Source organism: Lissotriton vulgaris, chromosome 1_1, assembly GCF_964263255.1.
Source record: "Lissotriton vulgaris chromosome 1_1, aLisVul1.2, whole genome shotgun sequence".
NCBI lineage: Eukaryota > Metazoa > Chordata > Amphibia > Caudata > Salamandridae > Lissotriton > Lissotriton vulgaris.
In genome coordinates, this window is record NC_141685.1 from 615968324 (window position 1) to 615987563 (window position 19240).

At 41.5% G+C, this 19240-nt stretch overlaps 1 protein-coding gene across 1 annotated transcript in view; it reads left to right on the forward strand.

Annotated features, from left to right (window-relative positions):
* The window catches only part of MIGA1 (mitoguardin 1), a 725941-nt gene extending 707048 nt beyond the window's left edge, over window positions 1–18893 (forward strand). The window contains exons 15-16 of the mRNA XM_086936331.1: window positions 4501–4617; window positions 18067–18893. Of these exons, the coding sequence (XP_086792457.1) occupies window positions 4501–4617; window positions 18067–18279 (330 nt within the window). The 3' untranslated portion in view covers window positions 18280–18893. The remainder of the gene's footprint in view (window positions 1–4500; window positions 4618–18066) is intronic.
* Window positions 18894–19240: the final 347 nt, after the last annotated feature.

A 19240-nucleotide genomic window follows, 5' to 3' on the forward strand; every position in this document is an offset into this window, starting at 1 on the left:
GATGCCCCCTGGTTCGAGCAAGAAGACGCCTATTACGGTCTGGGCATGCTTTTCTCCTTTCACCCGTCTATCCTGAAAGGAGACTCCATGGTGTGAGACTTCACAGCTCACAGGGTCTGGATGTGTAGACCAGTTTTAGCCATAGCTTTCCTCGGTGCTCGTAAAAAGGGTATCACTATTAAAAGGCAAGGTGCAAGATTTAAAACGCATGTAGTTTCTCGTGATTGGCACTTTGCAACTCATGGTGAGTAAAGACGGATGGCAGCTTGAGGAAGCGAACAACATCGGAGTCCTTTACTCACCATGAGGTGCAAAGTGCCAATCACGAGAGACTACATGCGTTTTACCTCTTGCGCCTTGCCTTTTAATAGTGATACACTTTTTACGGGCACGGAGGAAAGCTACGGCTGAAACGAGTCTGCTATGAATTAAAGGTATTTCTTACCAATCTCTGTGAGTGCCTATGCGTGCACAATTATTGCAAGAGTTGGAGCTGGTATTTGTATGTGAGTTCCATCCTCACAATCTACACGGCACCCGCCTTAAGTGTTCAGCGAAACCTGCCTTTGGTGGAAGTGGAGCCGAAGAGAGAGAGAGAGAGAGAGAGAGAGAGAGAGAGAGATATATATATATATATATATATATATATATATATATATATATATATACACTCCTTGTTGCACCTTCCAATCTCCTCGGAAAAACAACTGTAACCCACAAGTGCTGCAATTGTTTTATTTAATCCTTGCCTGCTATTACGCGTTTCGACCGAACAAGCGGCCTTCATCACATGACAATGCTCAGTATTTTCTCCCGCAATTTAAAGTGCCAGTGCTCTCAAAAGATCATGGACATAGAAAGTAGATAAGTCCTCCCCACCAAATACATGCATAAATGCTTGTTTGACACCAAGACATAACCATTGTCAATGTTGTACTTGAATTAGGGTAAAGTACCGTAATATTAACACATGATGCGTATATCTATATACAATATATTTCCATGATGTCTCACCAGGTAGGGAATACAATACATATATATAGATATATAATATATTAATGGGGGCTTTCATCAGTCTCTCTTCATCCATTGGCCTGTTATTATGTCATTCACATTTTTGTCTGCACTCTGCAGCCTACAGCATGGGTCAGTGGGTCAGTCCACTTCCATCATTCTCTAACTTGACTGTGAGTGACTGTGAGAAGTTGGCTGGTATATGCAGTCCACTAATTAAAGTGGGCACCTTGCACCTGTCCAACCCTTATGATGATTTAAGAGGTCAAAGATAACCTTAGAAAGCTATCCAAGTGGTAGCTGTGGAGAGCAGCCCTCAGGCTTAGTTTTGAAGGAATGTTAGGCAGCTTGATTTACCAGAATGCAACCTTGCAGTATTGGTTAAATAAAAGGAGAACCACACAGTAGTTACAAAAAATATGTATTTAATGATATAACACCATCTAGTACGACACAGTATCTACACGGGGATAATCTCAAAGCACACAATGCTTAAGCACAGAAATGAAGAGTAAAAAGCACTAATACACAGTGGACCTCAGAGGGAGACCAAATCATATACTAAATAAGTGGTTTAAGAACTACAACTCGAGTCAAGACAGTGTTGAGAGGACGTAGAATCGGTGGGACCCAAAGGAACCACCCAAGGTGAGTAGATGGGGACCCCACATAGGAAGTGTGTAGTGTGGGAAAACTACTGTGTGCTCCGTACAATTCTATGGGAAAGTCGCGGTTGAAGTTTTAAAGTTTAAGGACCATTCCCAGTTGACTTCGAAGAAACTCCGTGGTAGAAAGGAGGTTGGAGAGTTACCCCACCCCTGGATACCAAGATACCCAAGTTACCTATACCAGGGAAGCCGGGTACATATGTCTGAATTGGTGTTGGAAACCGCAGCTAAACCCAATGGAGGACTTTCAAGAAGAGTCGCTGCTGGAAGGAAGAAAAGTGTCCCTTGGAATCCAAAGGTGGATTCTTGTCGAGAAGTACCTGAAATCAGAGGTTGACAGAGTCTGGGTCACTTCAGAGTGACCAGGGGCTCGGTAGATGAAAGCCCACCGATGTCAGGTGTTTCAGGTTGGTTGATGGAGTCCTTGACTCTGCAGCTACGGAGACCAGGAGATGTCGAAGACAACCAGGAGGTGGATATGAGCTGTTCCACACAGGCTGTCGAGTTCTGGTGGTGGGTCGGTGTCCGGCGGGAGCACCAACAAGCCTTGGCTCAAGGATGTGTACTGTTCAGACCAGCAAAATCCAGGAGACTCCCCAAACACAAGGGAGTCTGGACAAGCTGGAGCAACCAGAGGAGCCCAAGAAAAGCAAAGTTGACCCTCAAATGGACTTACAGGCCGGAAGCACAGGAATCACAAGATGACCTTGATCAATTTCACAAAACAGCTCACGGAGCACTCAGTGCAAGGAGTTCAAAGTTCTTTATAGGAAATGGTGCCAGAGATTAGGGCTACTTCAAGTCCAATGAACTTGTTCGGGAAATGCCAACAAACATATGCACTTGCAAATGTACGCTGTGCACAGGGGTTCGGGTATTGCAGCCTCCACAAGGGATTCTGGCCTCAAACTTGATGGACAGCTCAGACCTCACAGGATGTAGAAACCCACATCCTGTGTTGCTTGAGCCTCCTGAGTCCGTAGGAGCTCAGGATCCGCAGACTGGGCAGCAGTGTTGCGGTGCCTGCAAATGCAGGGGAGTGACTCCTTCACTCTAAGGGATATAACTTTGGTTGTCCTTGATGCTCTACAGGTCCTTCACATATCTTGTATGGTGCACGGGCACAGACAATGCTTTAGACTGAGAGGGAGACGAAGTCGGGCCCAAACAAAGTCCAGGGACGTCAAGCGTGTCCAGACGGTCGAAGTTCAGTGGTACTGGTTCAGAATCTTGTCCACATCGAATCTAGGGACCCACAGCCTGGTAAGTCCTTAAGTACCCAAGGAAGAGAGTTGACAAGATTCAGGGGGCCCTCCCAGCCCAGGGGAGGATCTGTACAGTGGGGAGGTTACCCCCATGTCCTTTGTCCAGTTTTGCGCCAGGGCAGGAGCCAACGGCTCCAAGGACTGGTTTGAACTGGACTATGCACAGGGACACCAAATGTGCCCCATATGCAGACTTTCAGCTGCTGGCAAGCGCACCCACCCAGCCCTAATACACTAAATCCTGTTTCGTAGGTGGTCACACCTCCCTTGACAGGATGCCTATTGTTCTGACTTCCCCTGCTCGAGCTTGGCTCAGCAGCAGGAGGGCAGAAATGTCTCTGGTCGGCAGCAACCATTTTGTGCTGTCCTGGACTAGAAGGCTGGTACTGGGAACACCAGGGACCCAACGAAGCATGCTTCTGAGGGTCGGAATCATACCTCCCACACTGCCATAGCAAAGGAGCCGCCACTGGATACTAACAAATTGACCCTTTTACCACAACAATGTGTTTTACAAACATCAAATGTTCAAATTCCATTCCATCATAAGGAACCATATTAACAAAGACCACATTTTGAGGTACCTTAGCTTTTTTTAAACACACACTCCAACAGGCGCTCGCAAACAACACACGCACACACCCACACACACCCACACACACCCACACACCCACACCCACACACACACACACACACACACACACCCACCCACACCCACACCCACACACACTTGCACACACACACTCGCCCCATTTATTAGGAATGATATGAGTTAATGTGTTGGGATTTTGGGCTCAAGTTTTTCAAACATTCAGTGATGACAGCCTGATGTCACGTCTGAGCTATTTGCTCCCAACATATGTGCTTGTGGTTTGCTTAGAAAACCTAATGGGATAATGCGCCAAAAACAATAGTCAGTATTTCTTTTTTTTATTGTGGCTAGTAGTGATGCAATTCAATAGGGCTTTCCGAGTAGGGAGCAAAGAAGCGTGTCAGTGAAGGATGCTGAGACCCAGACATGTCAGATTTCAGCTTTCATTTATTTCTGTCTTGTACCGTGCCAGAAATCCTAAGCATCTTTTTCAATATTTTGCTACACAAGGAAATCGAATCAGACCTTTTATGGTAAGAGAAAAGGCAATGGAAAATTTTCATGCTTATCATTTTTTATATTTTTGCCGTATTTTTGTTAATACAGCCATTATATATGCATCATTTGTAGAAACTGTCTGCCACGGAGACAGATTTAAGCCTGTCTGCGGTGTCTAAAAATCACACTGTATTCCTCAAGAGCAATGTGTGAGAAGCCTAAAGACCAGCAAAATCCTGGATTGGAAGAGGAGAATAAAGCTCTTTAAAAAGGGGCATTATATCTTCACGTCGCTTATTTATGATTTTTGTTCTCTCTAATTCAGAGCTGTATAGAACTATCTGTGTGTAGCCTTAAACCAACGTTAATAAATGTTTTAACCTGTGAACAAATGTGATTCTTTGTCTGAATAACGTACACTGCCAAAATTGTGTAATTTGTTTCTCTTCTTGCTTCTTTATAGATGCCCGATGGATTCTTTGCACACTTCTATGCAATTTGTGAACAAATCTGTCCAGTGCTGGCATGGGGCTTTTTGGGTCCTAGAAATTCTTTCCATGACGTGTGTTGTTTTTTCAAGGTATTTCAGTAGTTTTCAGTGCAATTAACTTGTTCTATTTATTTTGAATATGTGTGAATATTCACTGTAGATAATATTTCCTGAGTTTGCTTGTCATGAATGGGCATCGGGTTACACGTTTTACACCTTTAGGTATATGTGCTCGATCCTGTCTTGTGGTGGTGATAGTTACATATAAATATGTGCCATGTCACAAAAAAATCCCCCCATTTTGCCATATCTGCAAAAATACTTGACATGCGCCTAGGGCTGTTGTGGGAGCTGTAAATAGCCCAAGGAAATATTCTAAAAACACCTTTATGTTGAACTGAGCGAGCGTTTGTAGAAAAGTATTCACCTACAAGAACTAATTATTTTGAAACGGAGCCAAACAATTTATTTTATTGCTCAATTTTCCAAGTAACTTGGCAAAAAGTCATAGGTGCTACAGGCAAGTTCTACCGAGAACATCAAATGTTTCAATAGTTTAGGGATTTGGCACGCTACTCAAGAGCATTTATTTATGTAGTAGCAAATCCTGTGTAATAAAAAAACAAATGCTGCTCTCTCACTTTAGTCATGAAAGCAAATTTCTGTCCTCAAATATACCAGGGTTTTGCCTATTGTGCCGCACATTGCAGGTCCATCTCTGCCGATGTCTCAGTAGAGGGCCTAAGTGAGGTCAGTTTCGGTAGAGCATTTGATACGATCTCCACTGCAAGGGAGTCTTCCCATTCCTTATTATGTTGAGTGCAAAAGGCAGGGCAAAGCCTGAGAAAGATGTAGGCATAGAATGAGATTTGCTGTTTGGAGTGTGGAAATTGCATTATGACAATAGTTCCCAGTCCTCATTAGTTGGCAATAGCACCTCAGTAGTTGTCTGAATCAGATAATCACACATTTTAACTAACTCGCTGAAGCTCTACAACACACCTTTGATTTGAATTATGCCAGTGCTCTCATTCTGCTACTCCTTTCCAACAACCTTGGATTTCAGGTGATATTCACTCTTCGAAAACTAAGATGAGAATGCGAACTCACAAATAATGCAGATACAGGTCTCCTGAGAATCTTGATATTTACAAACAAACACTACCGACAAGGCCACCTCACTGTGACCTCATCTGCAACGGCAGGCACATACAGTCCTCTATTTAATCTCATCACCTTGCTCGCCAATCACTTATTTTTTCACTCTCAGCAAATGAATTTCATTCATATGTTTCTTCCTAGATCCCCACAATTTTAGACTACGCTACTTAATGGCTGTCCTCTGCCTGGTTTTAACCCCACGCCTGTACCTCACTCTGCTTTAGTGTTTGAATTTTTAAGCACTTCACATATTGACCACATCCCCATACTCCTATTTGCAAATCCATCATGTGCTCCATTTGATCATGCCTCAAGTTATCAAACCATTGGCTGTCTCTTCCAGTGACCGCCTCTGCTTCCCGTCTCCCTTTCGTATAGATACTGGAACTGTGCAACCAGCAATCTATCCAGCAGATTACACCTGACTATCTTCTGTCGGGATACTCCCTGAACTGTCACACCTCCTGGACTTTACTCATGGTTCTCTACATACCGGTCACATTGCTCATCCTCCATGTTTGGGGACTAAAAGTTATCTCCACAAAACTTTCTAGTCATTGATTACCATCAATGATCAGTTTTAAGTCCACTTTTATTGTGTCTATACACCACCACCCTCAGGAACGTCCTATTTTCATTTGGCATTTCCTACCTTCTATTTGAAGATGGTTCACCGTTTTTAGGTTGAGCATTTGAGACCTCTTGTATATACTTTAGTATATCCTTATATGTGTACGTAATATGTGTGCCCTGGAGATCAGCCCTAGGACTTGTCTGCTTCCGCTTAGGGACTTTTTTTTCTGTTCAACTGCCTCTGTTTAACTGTCTTGATAGACGACAAGCAAAGGTCAGTAAAATAACAGAATTGCTTTCGGCTGGGAGACTTTCTTTCTTTAAAACATTTTGGCACTGCCTCTATTTAACTTTATTGATAGAAAACGACCAGCTGAGGTGATAAAAATACCAGAATCACTTTAGCATTCTCTAGATTCCAGTCAATAAAAATTGTCTTTTACGAGCACCCGTAGACAATAATATTTTTTCCAAATCTTGTATTTTCAGTGATATGACCACTCAAGGCCCTAATTTTATATTAAAAACAGAGCTTTGGACTATACCCATTCCCGTGGAAAGGGAATATTTCTCTTCATGTGTTCCCATACCTGGTGTGTCACGCAGTTTGGTACTTACTTTCCCTCCATGTTAAAGAACAGTAGATGTTTCAGCACCCAGGCTAATGTGCTGCATAGCTAAATACATATAAGGTCCTAAAGACGAGACCGATTGCATTAAAAATGCTTGCCCTACTAGATTTCACACCTCTCCCCAGCTCGCATCACCTAGCTCCATCTGTTTTTGCCATAGCTTAAAGGCTTCCTGAGAAACGGCAGGATTTTTATCAATAGAGAAAATCAGCTGTGTATCGTCAGCATATGAAACCACTTTTGTGACACAGGACAGAACAATTATAGCTAAAGCGGCCATGTAGAGATTAAATAATGTTGGGGTCAATCAAGAGCCCTGTGGCACTCCTTCATGATTGATTAGCTTCTGTAAGAAAGGAAAAGTTTTTATCCAGCAGAGGGCCAGTCCTTCGAACCCCACAGATGCAAATTGTGCAAACAAGATGAAGTGCGACGCGTGCCAAATTATGCGAATACGTCCAACAGCACTAGAGAAGCAGAGTACCCTTGATCTAAGCTGATTTAATACATTCTGTAACTTCAAGCAATGCTGATTACTTACTGAGGCTTGAGTGAAAACTAGACTGGGTGAAATACAAAAACCTGTGTTCTGCATAGTTAGCGGACAGTTGACTCACTTTTTGAGCATCATTGAAGTTTGCTGGATGCAAAGATATCAGATAATAATTTGATACATTGTAAAGATCTGCTAATGTTTTTTAGCAGCGGTACCACATAAGCATGTTTCCAGCAGGCAGGAACAGTTGCGGTCTCCAGTGATTGATTAGATAGAGCATTACATTTTGGATTGATGATCTGCAGTCCCACAAAGATGTCAGACTGGGAGCCGGACCTACACTTATGCAAAACTTAAGCCAACTACTTCAGCAAGGTGATGTTAAATTGAAACAGACGTGGTCCAATAGGAAAGAGATGACCAATGCTGGAGTAGGCAAAGTATCTATATTATCTGGCGGAACTAAAAAATGCAGATACATTTTCTCTATCTTGTCCTGAAGGAACTCGGACAAGCCTCAGCAAAGGTCTAAGGCTGGATTAATGTCAGGGTTACACGTCTGGGTATTTAATTAAGAATTGTGAAGCTTTCCTTGGGGCCATTAGGGACCTCATTAATGTTATGCATATAAAAGTACACAATTTTCATTTTCGTCCTATGCTGGACTTTGATAGGTGAATATGCCACCTGTTTCAGACCACAGACCATCTGGTTTAAAAAAGCATGAGAATTTTGCTAGGCCATGCCCTAGGTCATTGATAAAAGGTCATTTTACAATGCTTCTTTGAGCACTGATCATCAAATGAAGAGGTGCACAGTTGTAAAAGGGATTGTCCGCTTCTCCAGGACCTTGTTTTGCACAGATGCAATATGTTTGCTTGCCTGTTAAGTGCTGATCCTACACTAGAATGGACAGGGTAAGTATATTGGAAAGTTAAAGCAGATAGATGTGTTCATGTTGCTCAATTTATCTCTTTATGAACAAAAAAGGAACCCAGCAAGGAGAAAAATTTGAGATAGGCACAAGGTCTCTGTGGAGAAAGAAATGAGAAAAAAACAGTTTTTCTTAACAAAAAAAAAACAACCCAACAGTGTTTCCCTTTGGTCCCATGCTTCATCATTGGGGTTCTTCCCAATCCGCTACTGATCGGGCGTGCTTCAAACAGACGGATACGCAGGAGCACTTTTGGTTATTTTCTATGATGAAGACAATGGTGTGGGAGGGGAGTGGAGTGAAGGTGTTAAGCAAGTTTTAAAAATACCGGACTAGTAGGTCTCCTTACTATATTATTATATTACTGGATGGTGTTGCGTCACTGCGTATATTAGAGACACCGTATTAGTGCATCATGATCTCTCCGGAATGGAGGGGGCTGTAGTCACACCTTCATCAAGGCCGTCCTTGGCCTCTGTGTCTAATCAGCTCACCCAGGGACCGCATCTTCTCTGGTGAGCTGATTAGGTGCAGAGGCAGAGGCGTAGTGAAGTAACACCATCCAGTAATATCGAAAGTATGTTACATGATTCTGCATTGGCATGCAAGATAAATGAGTTCCCATTTGGGACATTGAGTGGTACCAAAAGGAACTAGTTTCCTCTGGTCCTGACGAAGAGGCAATAGGGGCAGGGCTTGAAACATGTCAACCTGAAAAAATACTCGTTAAAACCTGTTATTTCCAAACTATCCCCCTGATTTTAACCATACCGACTAGAGGCACGAATAAAGTATGGTGACCTACTAGTCAGGTATTTTTAAAACTTGCTTAACACCTTCACTCCACTCCCCTCCCACACCATCGTCTTTATCATAGAAAATAGCCAATAGTGCTCCCGTGTATCCATCTGGTCGCAGCGCGCCCTGATCCATAGCGGATGGGGAAGAACCCCAATGATAAAGCATGCCACCAAGGGGCAACTCTGGTGTTTATTTTTTTTAGGAAAATCAGTTTTTCTCTAATTATCTGTGGAGAGTGTGCTTATCTCTAATGTTGCTCTGTGCTGGGTTCCTTTTTTGTTCCTAAAGTATCATTGAGGAGGGTGATCCTAGTTTTTCCCCTTCCTCCCCCTTTGTTTGGATTGCTCACTTTATCTCATCAGCTTTTGTTTCTACAAATCTCCAGAACCTTTCAGGACCACTGCCAGGAAGTTATGATGCCACCTTGTTATGCTGTAAAACAGGAAGAGGTGATTTCTTGAAGAAAAACTGAGGGCCAGGTTCAATATACCAGCTATTCACACTTAAATGAAATTCTAAAAAAAAGTATTTGCAACTCTCTGCAAAACATATTCATGATGACCAATGAGGGCTGGAAAATAGCACCATTTAGGGTTAAAGAGAGGAAAAACACATCTAAGCCAGATCGATGTCGCCTTGTTATTGTGTTTGCCTTGTTAATCGACACACATTCTATGTGGAATCGAAGACTTGCTGTCTTGACGGCATCATCCTGTGCTACACTCATTTTCTTATTTCCGGCTTCTTTTCAGCATTACCAAGTCACCTTTCAACTGCTCACCACGCATCCTCCTGCCACTCACATTGAGGCTGCCTGATGCTCCTGGTTGTCTATGCCATTACCAGGGCATTTTCTTTCTTCCCGTCCACACTGGTTCACTAGACAGACCGTACGCACTTGGTGTTAATTGCCAGCAGTAGGAAATAGTAAAATACTTCATATTTGGCCACACAACACATTGCTATATGTGTATGTGGTGCTCTGTACCTCTCGTTGCCCCCAGTTTTTAGAATGAGTCAATACCTATCCACAATTAGTGATACCAATAAGATTTTTGTCTGAAAATGCATATCCACCTGCAAGTTGCAATTCAGATCAGTTAGAGAAAAAAAAAATCAATATGCTAAGAACCTTATATAACAATAGGGATGCATTACTAAGCCCGACTTTTGGAAAACAAAAGGAAATATATCCCACATGAGATCGAATATGCAACCAGCTAATGGCAAGTTACTTTTAGATCCCTAAAATGTAATCTATCCTAAGCATCTATTAAATCAATAAATATTGCAAAAGTATGTCAAATTACTATGAGTCTTTTTCTGGAAGCCTTTAGTCGAATATTGGTCTGAGATAGACACAGCCCAGGAAAAAGACATGACTGCCTAGCAGCTTTTGGCTGGTATTGTGCATCAAAGTGATGTTTTGTCACTCATTTTATGGGAACAAAGTTACTCTTACTGGAATCTGGTAGAAGAGGATATTGGATAAAGGTGTAAAGCCCAGTTGGCCCAACTGAAGTGTCCTACCATATTGTTAAGTCATGTATTTTATCATTTACAGTGGTTAGAAAGTAGAAACATTTTTGTTGTACTTTCCGCCAAGGCACATAATTACGAGAAGCTAGAAACACTGACCAACTCACACATAACTTCAGTTCATATCTCATTGACCTTCCTAAACCCCTATTGTGTTCAGTGAATTTGTAAGTAAGGTTAGCATCACATTTTAAGCAGCGAATTTTAGCTGTAAAACTCTATTTGTAGTTAATGATCACAAAGTGTTTTTAACTAAATGCTTTTACCATAGATCTAAAGAGGGAAAGGCAGGTGACGGTGCCTGGGTAACTGTATCTCTTGACTGCATCCCTTGTCCATAGGTTTTTAGTCTCATCTAGACAGCGCTTGCAATGTCTCTTCCAGAAGCATTGTTTTTTAACAGTGGGCTTGGAGGCCGCCCAATATTTACCATTTGTTGGTTTCATCCTCACTTTCATTTCTTGGCTTTTTATTGTTCAGCTGTTGCAGGCTTCCTTCATGTCAGTGTGTTTGTCTTTCCAGTGGAGCATGGATGTAATACTTGTGTCCTTCTACTGCTCATTTTTTGAGGCAGTACTTTTTTTTTCTTTAAGCACTGTACCAGAATGCATCTTTTTATGCTATTAACCTTGTGTATTTGCCCCCTCTATATTCTCCCCCCGCCGATCTCTGCTGTCTATCTGCTTGCCGCTGCTCCTTTCTCCCGCTGTTGCCCGTCTTCTTGCCCCAGCCCCTCATTTCCACCCTCTCCTGTAGTCCGCTTTCCTCAGACCCTAACTCCCACCCTCCGTTGTCTGCATGCACCAGCCCCTTCCTCCTACCCTCGATTGTCCTCAGCTTGACCTCGTCCCTCCCACGGTCCTCTGTGTTACATCCTGTATTTCACTTCACTATTAATTATTTATTTGTGCTTGTATGACATCACCATGTTCTACTGATGTCTTCCCTGCATGTTATGTTATGATTCCAACTTCACCTGTATTCTAGAAGGTTTAAGGGCAATGAAGCAGTTGTACTTGGGATCTTGATCTGTGTACTTGCTGATGCTGTGCTGGATATTAAAGCTACTCATTTTCTACAAATGCTTCCTGATTGATTTCAACATATTTTGGCGACGAGGGAAAAAACCTTTCTACACTCCTGTCATCTCACCAGCACAGGTACGGAGTGTCATTTTTTAAAAAAAAAAAAAAATTTTCTTCTAAATGTGCTCTGATTGCACCAGCGGCAGCTTCTAATTTACAAAATTGGTTTATATGTGCCCTAATAGCACCTGCGGCTGTTTCTCTTATTTTATATTTGGATTACCCTGGATTGTACCTACTTCTACTGGTCCTGTGGTTATTGTTTCGTCTTGAGGATAAAAAGAATACAGCGTTTGTACTGCATCGTGCCTGTGTTAAACTATACCCTTTATTCTCATTCAAACCGGATGTTCCTGTGATTATTCTACTTTAAAATACTTAATTTCGTACCTTTCGTCAAATTTTCAAACCGACATCATCTTCTGCATTTTTTGATCGCTACACGAGCAACTCCTTTCATCGCTCGCTAGCAGCTCCTCGAGCGTTCTTCACCAAGGATACAGCACGTCATCGCCTGGCATCCAGTTACCAAGACGCCAGTTACCAAGACGCCTGCCTACGCGAGTGCTCATCGTTACGCGTCTGCATAACAGCGCGTCATCACGCATTTGCGCACCGCGTCATAACGTCGGCGGCCATTTTGAGTTGCCAAGACTACAAAAATCAACATTTCACGGAGCTCCGACAACGGAACACATTCTCTGCCTGTTCGATTTTTGGACACAAATTTTCACACGGCAAGATCATTAATTGTTATGTTATTCATATTTAACTTAGTTTGGTTTATTATATAGGTACAGGATATTTTTTTTACATATCGTTTTTACAGTACTTCTTCAATTGTTCATTTTCAACTGATATTTTAACTTATACTATTTATTGAATTCTTAAGATTAGCATTCATATAATATTGTGTTATCTATTGTCACTATCAGTATGCAGTTCGACCCTCCAGCGAAATTTTTACAAACTAAGGGTGACCCTCCTATGCCATGGGTAAGATGGAAGGAGGAGTTCATTACATATATGAAGGCAATTGATGGGGAACGTATGGGAGCAGAAAGGAAGAAAAGTATTTTCCTTCACTGTTTAGGATCAGAGGGTCAAGTTATCTTTAGGTCTTTACCTCAAATTACAGTACAGAATGATGGTAGTGGTGACAATCTAAATGTGTATAATGAAGCCTTATTACGTATAGAGAAAAGATTTAAACCTGTCACCAGTATCGCACTCAATCGTTTTAAATTTTATACAAGAGAACAAAAGTCTGATGAAAACTTTGATGATTTCCTTACAGGTTTGAGATCTTTATCAATACATTGCAATTTTGGAATGTTAACAGATGAAATGATCAGAGATCAAATCATAGTGCATGTTAAGAATAAAAAAATACAGGAGAGATTGTGGGTGTTGGGTAATCCCACGTTAACTGAGGCAATTTCAGAAGCTAAAGCTTTAGAACAATCTGAAAAATGGATGGAGGTTGTTAAAGATAATGCTAATAAGAAGGCCACTGAAGAAGAAATATGTAATGTTAAGCTCAAGAATGATAGTCAATTGCAACAAACCTATCAACGTCCTCAACCTTCACGTTTTCAACAAAATTACAGAGGAGGTTTTAATAGAAATTTTCAGGGAACGTTTGGTAGTACGTCTGTGTGTTATAGATGTGGAAATAGATCACATTTGGCTTCCTTCCCTGGTTGCCCTGCTCTCAATAAGGTATGTAGGAATTGTGGTAGAATGGGACATTTTACCAGTGTTTGCAAAGATGTCAAACGTAACACCACATCCTCTAAGGGATCAGTTTCTGTTCTCACTAGTAATGAAACCATTCTTGATAGCGATTCACAAGATTCATTACAAGTGACAGACATGATAGACAAGGGTTTTGTTGTCTCAATAATTGATATTGTTCCAGCGCACATAAAAAAATCACCAAACGCTGATTTCATTATATGTCAAGTTAAGTTATCCTTAATGGTAGACTCAGGTTCACCATGGACCATCATGACAGAACAGTATTTGTTTGAAAAGTTAAGTGACCATCTTAGTATTAGTAAGTTGGAACAACCAGACATCATGGCTGTTAGTTTTGAAGGACATCATATCGAAGTTGAAGGTTATTTTGAAGTATCCATACATTTTAAGCACAGATCTGCTGACATAAAACTTTATATTGCAAAAAAAGGTGTTAATGTCCTAGGTTGGCGTGACCAATATAAGCTAGGTATTATACTTAATCCGAGAGCTAAGGAACCAGTTATGTTATGTGATGATGCACTTTATAACGAAGTAGCCACACTGGAAGAGAATTTTAAAGTTGATGGTGAAGAACAAAAACTGGTCAACTCCTTTAAAAATGTTTTTTGTGACAAATTGGGGAGGTTAAAGAGTTTCTCACATAAGATCGTTTTAAAAGACAATGCTATACCGGTGAAACAAAAGATAAGGGGTGTACCTATCAGTGTGAGACAAGAACTAAAGGACATGTTAAAAGAATTGTCAGATGAGGGAATAATTGAAACCATTGAGTCAGCGGAGTGGGTTTCCCCCATAGTTTTAGTCCGCAAGCCGGATCAAAAATTAAGAGTGTGTGTAGACCTCAGGGCTCTTAATGCTAATATTGTAATAGACTGTCACCCTTTACCCAATATCAACGAAGTGGTATCAATGTTTGAAGGTGCAAAAATATTTTCAACGTTGGATTTGCGTTCAGCGTACCATCAGATTGAACTTAAAGAGGAATCCAAGAAACTGACAGCATTTATTACACCATTTGGGTTATATCAGTACACTAGAATGCCTTTTGGGTTAGCGTCAGCTGCGTCAGTTTTCCAAAGAGTCATGTTTATGATTTTCAGAGACTTAGATGAATATGTTAAGTGCTTTCAGGACGATATCCTGATCTTTTCAAGGAATGAAAATGACCATGTAGGACACCTTTATGAAGTATGCAAAAGGTTAGAAGATCATGGCCTTACTTTAAAGGCCCACAAATGTAAACTTTTCCAACGGTCAGTTGAATATTTAGGACATACTTTATCTGGAGATGGGATTATTCCCAAGAAAAATAATGTTGATGCTATACTCAAAGCACCTTCACCGGTCAATAGAGATCAATTATTGTCATTCACAGGAATGTGTGAATACTATAGCAAATTCGTGCAAGGTTTTGCCACCAAAATGGAACCGTTGCGGAGTTTGTTGAGACAAAACGTGATGTATGTCTGGTCTAAGGTACAACAGGAGGCTTTTGAGTCAATAAAAAGGGATATTGTCAATGCTCCCACATTGAAACCCTTCAGGATGAAGAAAGAATGTATCATAACTGTAGATGCGAGTCTTTATGGTCTTGGGGGTGTTCTGTCACAGAGAGAAGGAAAAGAGGAGTGGAATGTAGCCTTTGCTTCTCGGACGCTAAATGACTGTGAAAGGAGGTATGCAGTGATCGAGAGGGAACTTCTTGCATGTGTGTGGGCTGTTGAACATTTCCGTTTGTATGTCTGGGGCTGTAGATTTATTCTGCGAACCGATCATAAGCCGTTAGTGAATATTCTATCTACTGGTGGTGGATGGAATTCCACTGCCAGAATTGCAAGATTGTCATCCAAGTTACAGGAGTATAATTTCAGTACAGAGTATGTCCCAGGAAAAAGAAATGTCACAGCGGATTTTCTTTCTCGACTTCCATGTAAACAAGATGGCGTTGATGTTATTAGAGAGTTTGATTTTTCTGTATCTATTACTGATGTGTTGGGTGATCAGTTTCAAGAAATTACTGAGGAGATGTGGAATAAGTGCATTACTGAAGATGATAAATGGAGCACTCCCAAAAAATTTGTGATGGAGGGTTGGCCCAGGAAAAATATGATTAAGGAGGAGTTATTGCCTTTCGCTAAGGTTGCAGAGGAGTTAGAAATGGAGAATGATTTTTTGTTTAAAGCTGGCAAATGTGTTCCACCGCAGGGTATATATGACATAATTCTCAAATTGGCTCATAAGACACACCCAGGTATATCGTCCATGAAGAGATTGATAAGGACTTTTTTTTGGTGGCCAGGAATGGATGCGTTCATTGACAGAACTGTGAGGGAATGTAGTGAGTGTATATCTAGTGAAAAGATGCTTAGAACTAATGTTCCTCCTTTAAAGGTGACCAAATGGCCAGAGGTGCCTTGGAAAAAATTGGCCTTTGACATTGCGGGACCTTTCAAGAATTTACCAGAGAATTCACGTTTTGCATTGGTGTTAATTGATTTCCATTCTAAGTGGCCAGAGGTGAAGTTTGTTCCCTCTGCCACCACTAATGCTGTTATTTTGTTTTTCAAGGAGATTTTTGCTCGAGAAGGCTGCCCCTCGGTTCTTGTAACGGACAATGGTGTCCAGTTAAAATCATTAGAGATGGAAAACTTTCTGAAGGGACATGGTATTGTGCACAAATGTACATCTTTGTATGAACCACATGAAAATGGTCAAGTAGAAAGGTTCAATAGGGTGTTGAAATCTTATGTCACTGATGTCATTAACACACGTGGAGAATGGTTGAGTGAGTTGAGAGAGAGGTTGTGGGTTTATCGGATAACGCCCCATAGTGCGACTGGGGTTAGTCCTTTCAAATTATTGAAGGGTAGAGATCCAGCTTCCAAAATTTGTCCATGGTGGCTTATGGACAAATGTCAAGACAAATTGTCAACTAAGGAATGTGTACATGATACGGCCAAAAGGGTCGAAGAGAAACAGAACAAGACCATGTGTTGGTACAACAAAAAATGGAATGTCAAAATGCATGATTTTGTTGTAGGGGATTGGGTGCGAATTAAGAAACCTGGTTTAATGACTAAGGGTTCCTTTAAGTTTGGTCGACCTATACAAGTAAAGAAAGTGTTCTCTAATTCTGTTATTACTCAGGATGGTAAGTTATGGAACACTAAAAGAATTGCAAAATGTAACCATCCTGCCCAGGGTGACTATGCTAAGAATTTACCGTGCCCTGACTCTTCAGGGCAGGGTAATCAAGACACCATCGCCTCAAGAATCAAACGTGATCTGCGGGTTACCAACAGACCCTTGAGATATAGGGACTATGTTTAGTGTATCGTTGTTATGGAAAAGGGGGATGTGTTACATCCTGTATTTCACTTCACTATTAATTATTTATTTGTGCTTGTATGACATCACCATGTTCTACTGATGTCTTCCCTGCATGTTATGTTATGATTCCAACTTCACCTGTATTCTAGAAGGTTTAAGGGCAATGAAGCAGTTGTACTTGGGATCTTGATCTGTGTACTTGCTGATGCTGTGCTGGATATTAAAGCTACTCATTTTCTACAAATGCTTCCTGATTGATTTCAACACTCTGCTTGCCCCCAAACCCTTCCTCCAGCACATCCCTACCCATTTTGACTTGTAGCTCCCTTCCAGCAATAAACAAAGACATTGTAATGTCACAGCTAGTGCTGGCTACATCATGGTCCTTTTTTTTACCCACACTGTCACTGCCCCCCAACCCCCCCTTCAGTCCATCCTCCCCTCTCACCCACCCCCCCCACACACCTCCTTGGTGCTGCTTCCCATCCCCTTCCTGTCCGCAGTACAAAAAAAACAATATGGCACGGCTTTGGCCCCATTGACCACTTACTTGGTAAGTTAATCAGCTGACGGGGCCGGCTCTAGGCATGTGCAAGCTGTGCACCTGCACAGGGCCGCCAAACCCCAGGGGCCGCCACGCCAATATATATCCTTAATATATTAATCCTCTGAGGATGGATACAAATTTGCGTGGTGGCCCCTGGCAGGGATTTGGCGGCCTCTGGCTCTGTTCCACTTATAAACTCCCTGACCCCCTCCCCTCTTTACTGGCCTGCGCGCTCCGCCCCGCCCGGACCCCCTCATCTGGGCCCCCTACCTACGCTCCCTGCCCAGGGCCACCATGAGCCTAGAGCCGGCCCTGCAGCTGACACTTGGTTTACTTGCTATTTTTCACAGTGCAGTTCATCGACAGAAATAGCAAAGACTCATGACCGGTTTGCAGACTGTGATTGGTGCCTTCTATTGGTGGTACACGTACGGCTAGCTTTGTTTATTTTCAAGTTGTCAAATAAATCAAGGGGTAAAACATAACTGTGGCTACTTAAGCATGAGCATACCTAATGTAAATGGCAAATTCGAACGAGGACTTGTATAGTGCCCTGAATCATTTTTTCTTTTAAGTGTCCCAGATGTTTATATCTCTCCACTTTACAGTGGGGATTAAAGCCTTGTATGTTCTTGCGTCACTGTATAAATAATATATTATTTGTTTTTTACTCTTAGGATCAAGTTCTCTACTTCCTGAAAGACATTTTTGACTTTGAGAAGGTGCGATTTTCAAATACGGAATGTTTGTCGGAAGATATTATGCAATTGTTGCACCGCCGGTCAGAACTTGTAATGGCGTACCTTGGAGTTGAGTCACAGAAGAATGGCTTTGGATGTGGTAGTGGTCCTGCCATGTCAAGTGCGTTTGTGGAAACAAAATTGCAGTGACTTTAATTGAGACAACTGGATGTGTGTGTGTGCCTTGACTTTCGTGGGCATATACGCTGCAAGTTTGCAAGAGCAGCCAGACACCTGTTTTTAGAAGCACCTACTAATGCTAACCAGTGTTTTTTTTGTGCGTCTTGGCACTAGTCCTAAGAAACATGCACACCCGAGGTTCCTTTGGATTCTCACAGAATCTTTTAATTCAGCTTCGCCATATGCCGAGGTAGATCAATTGCGGTCCAGTTGTCTCTGTTTATTATCTAAATGTGTAATGATCATTGTACAGACCTTTATATTGCTTGTAGAAATGTAATTATTGCAATAGAGGCTGCTATATTGTAGACTGTTTTAAATGAGCTTTCTACTAAACGTGTATGTACATAAAAATATGAACCATTATGTGTATACATATTTACAAATCGATGTATTTTTGCACAGTCATCGGTTGGGTTTAAACATACATATTGATACCCTATATGTGGGTGTGAGATTGTATCCTCTCCTTGGATATAGTTGTTTATGGAATGCTCTTGCAGAAATTACCACGTTTTTTAATGTTTTGGTCTTGACAGTGTTTTGATTTTCTTGGCACCTTGGCAATAAAATATTACACTTTACATTGGCTCTTTTTAAATCCACATAAGTATGTGATCGTTATATTGAATAATAATGTGACGCAGAATTGAAGGTAATAATGGCTCCCAGGGAGAAACTCAGTCTCGTATCATATCTTTGTTTCTATGTCGTCATATCATTTTCAGTTCATATTATCAAAGACACCGCCAAATGAATTTCAGTTAATTGGTACAGTATAAAGATTCTTCTTATGGGCCTCAGGTAGGCTAAAACAGTTGGCCATACATGTCTCCTTATCAATGCTAAATACTACGTCTCTAATCTCATACAAAATACTGCAATACTTTAGAATCCTTCACTGGTAAAAAAAAGATTGTTAGGACAGGCA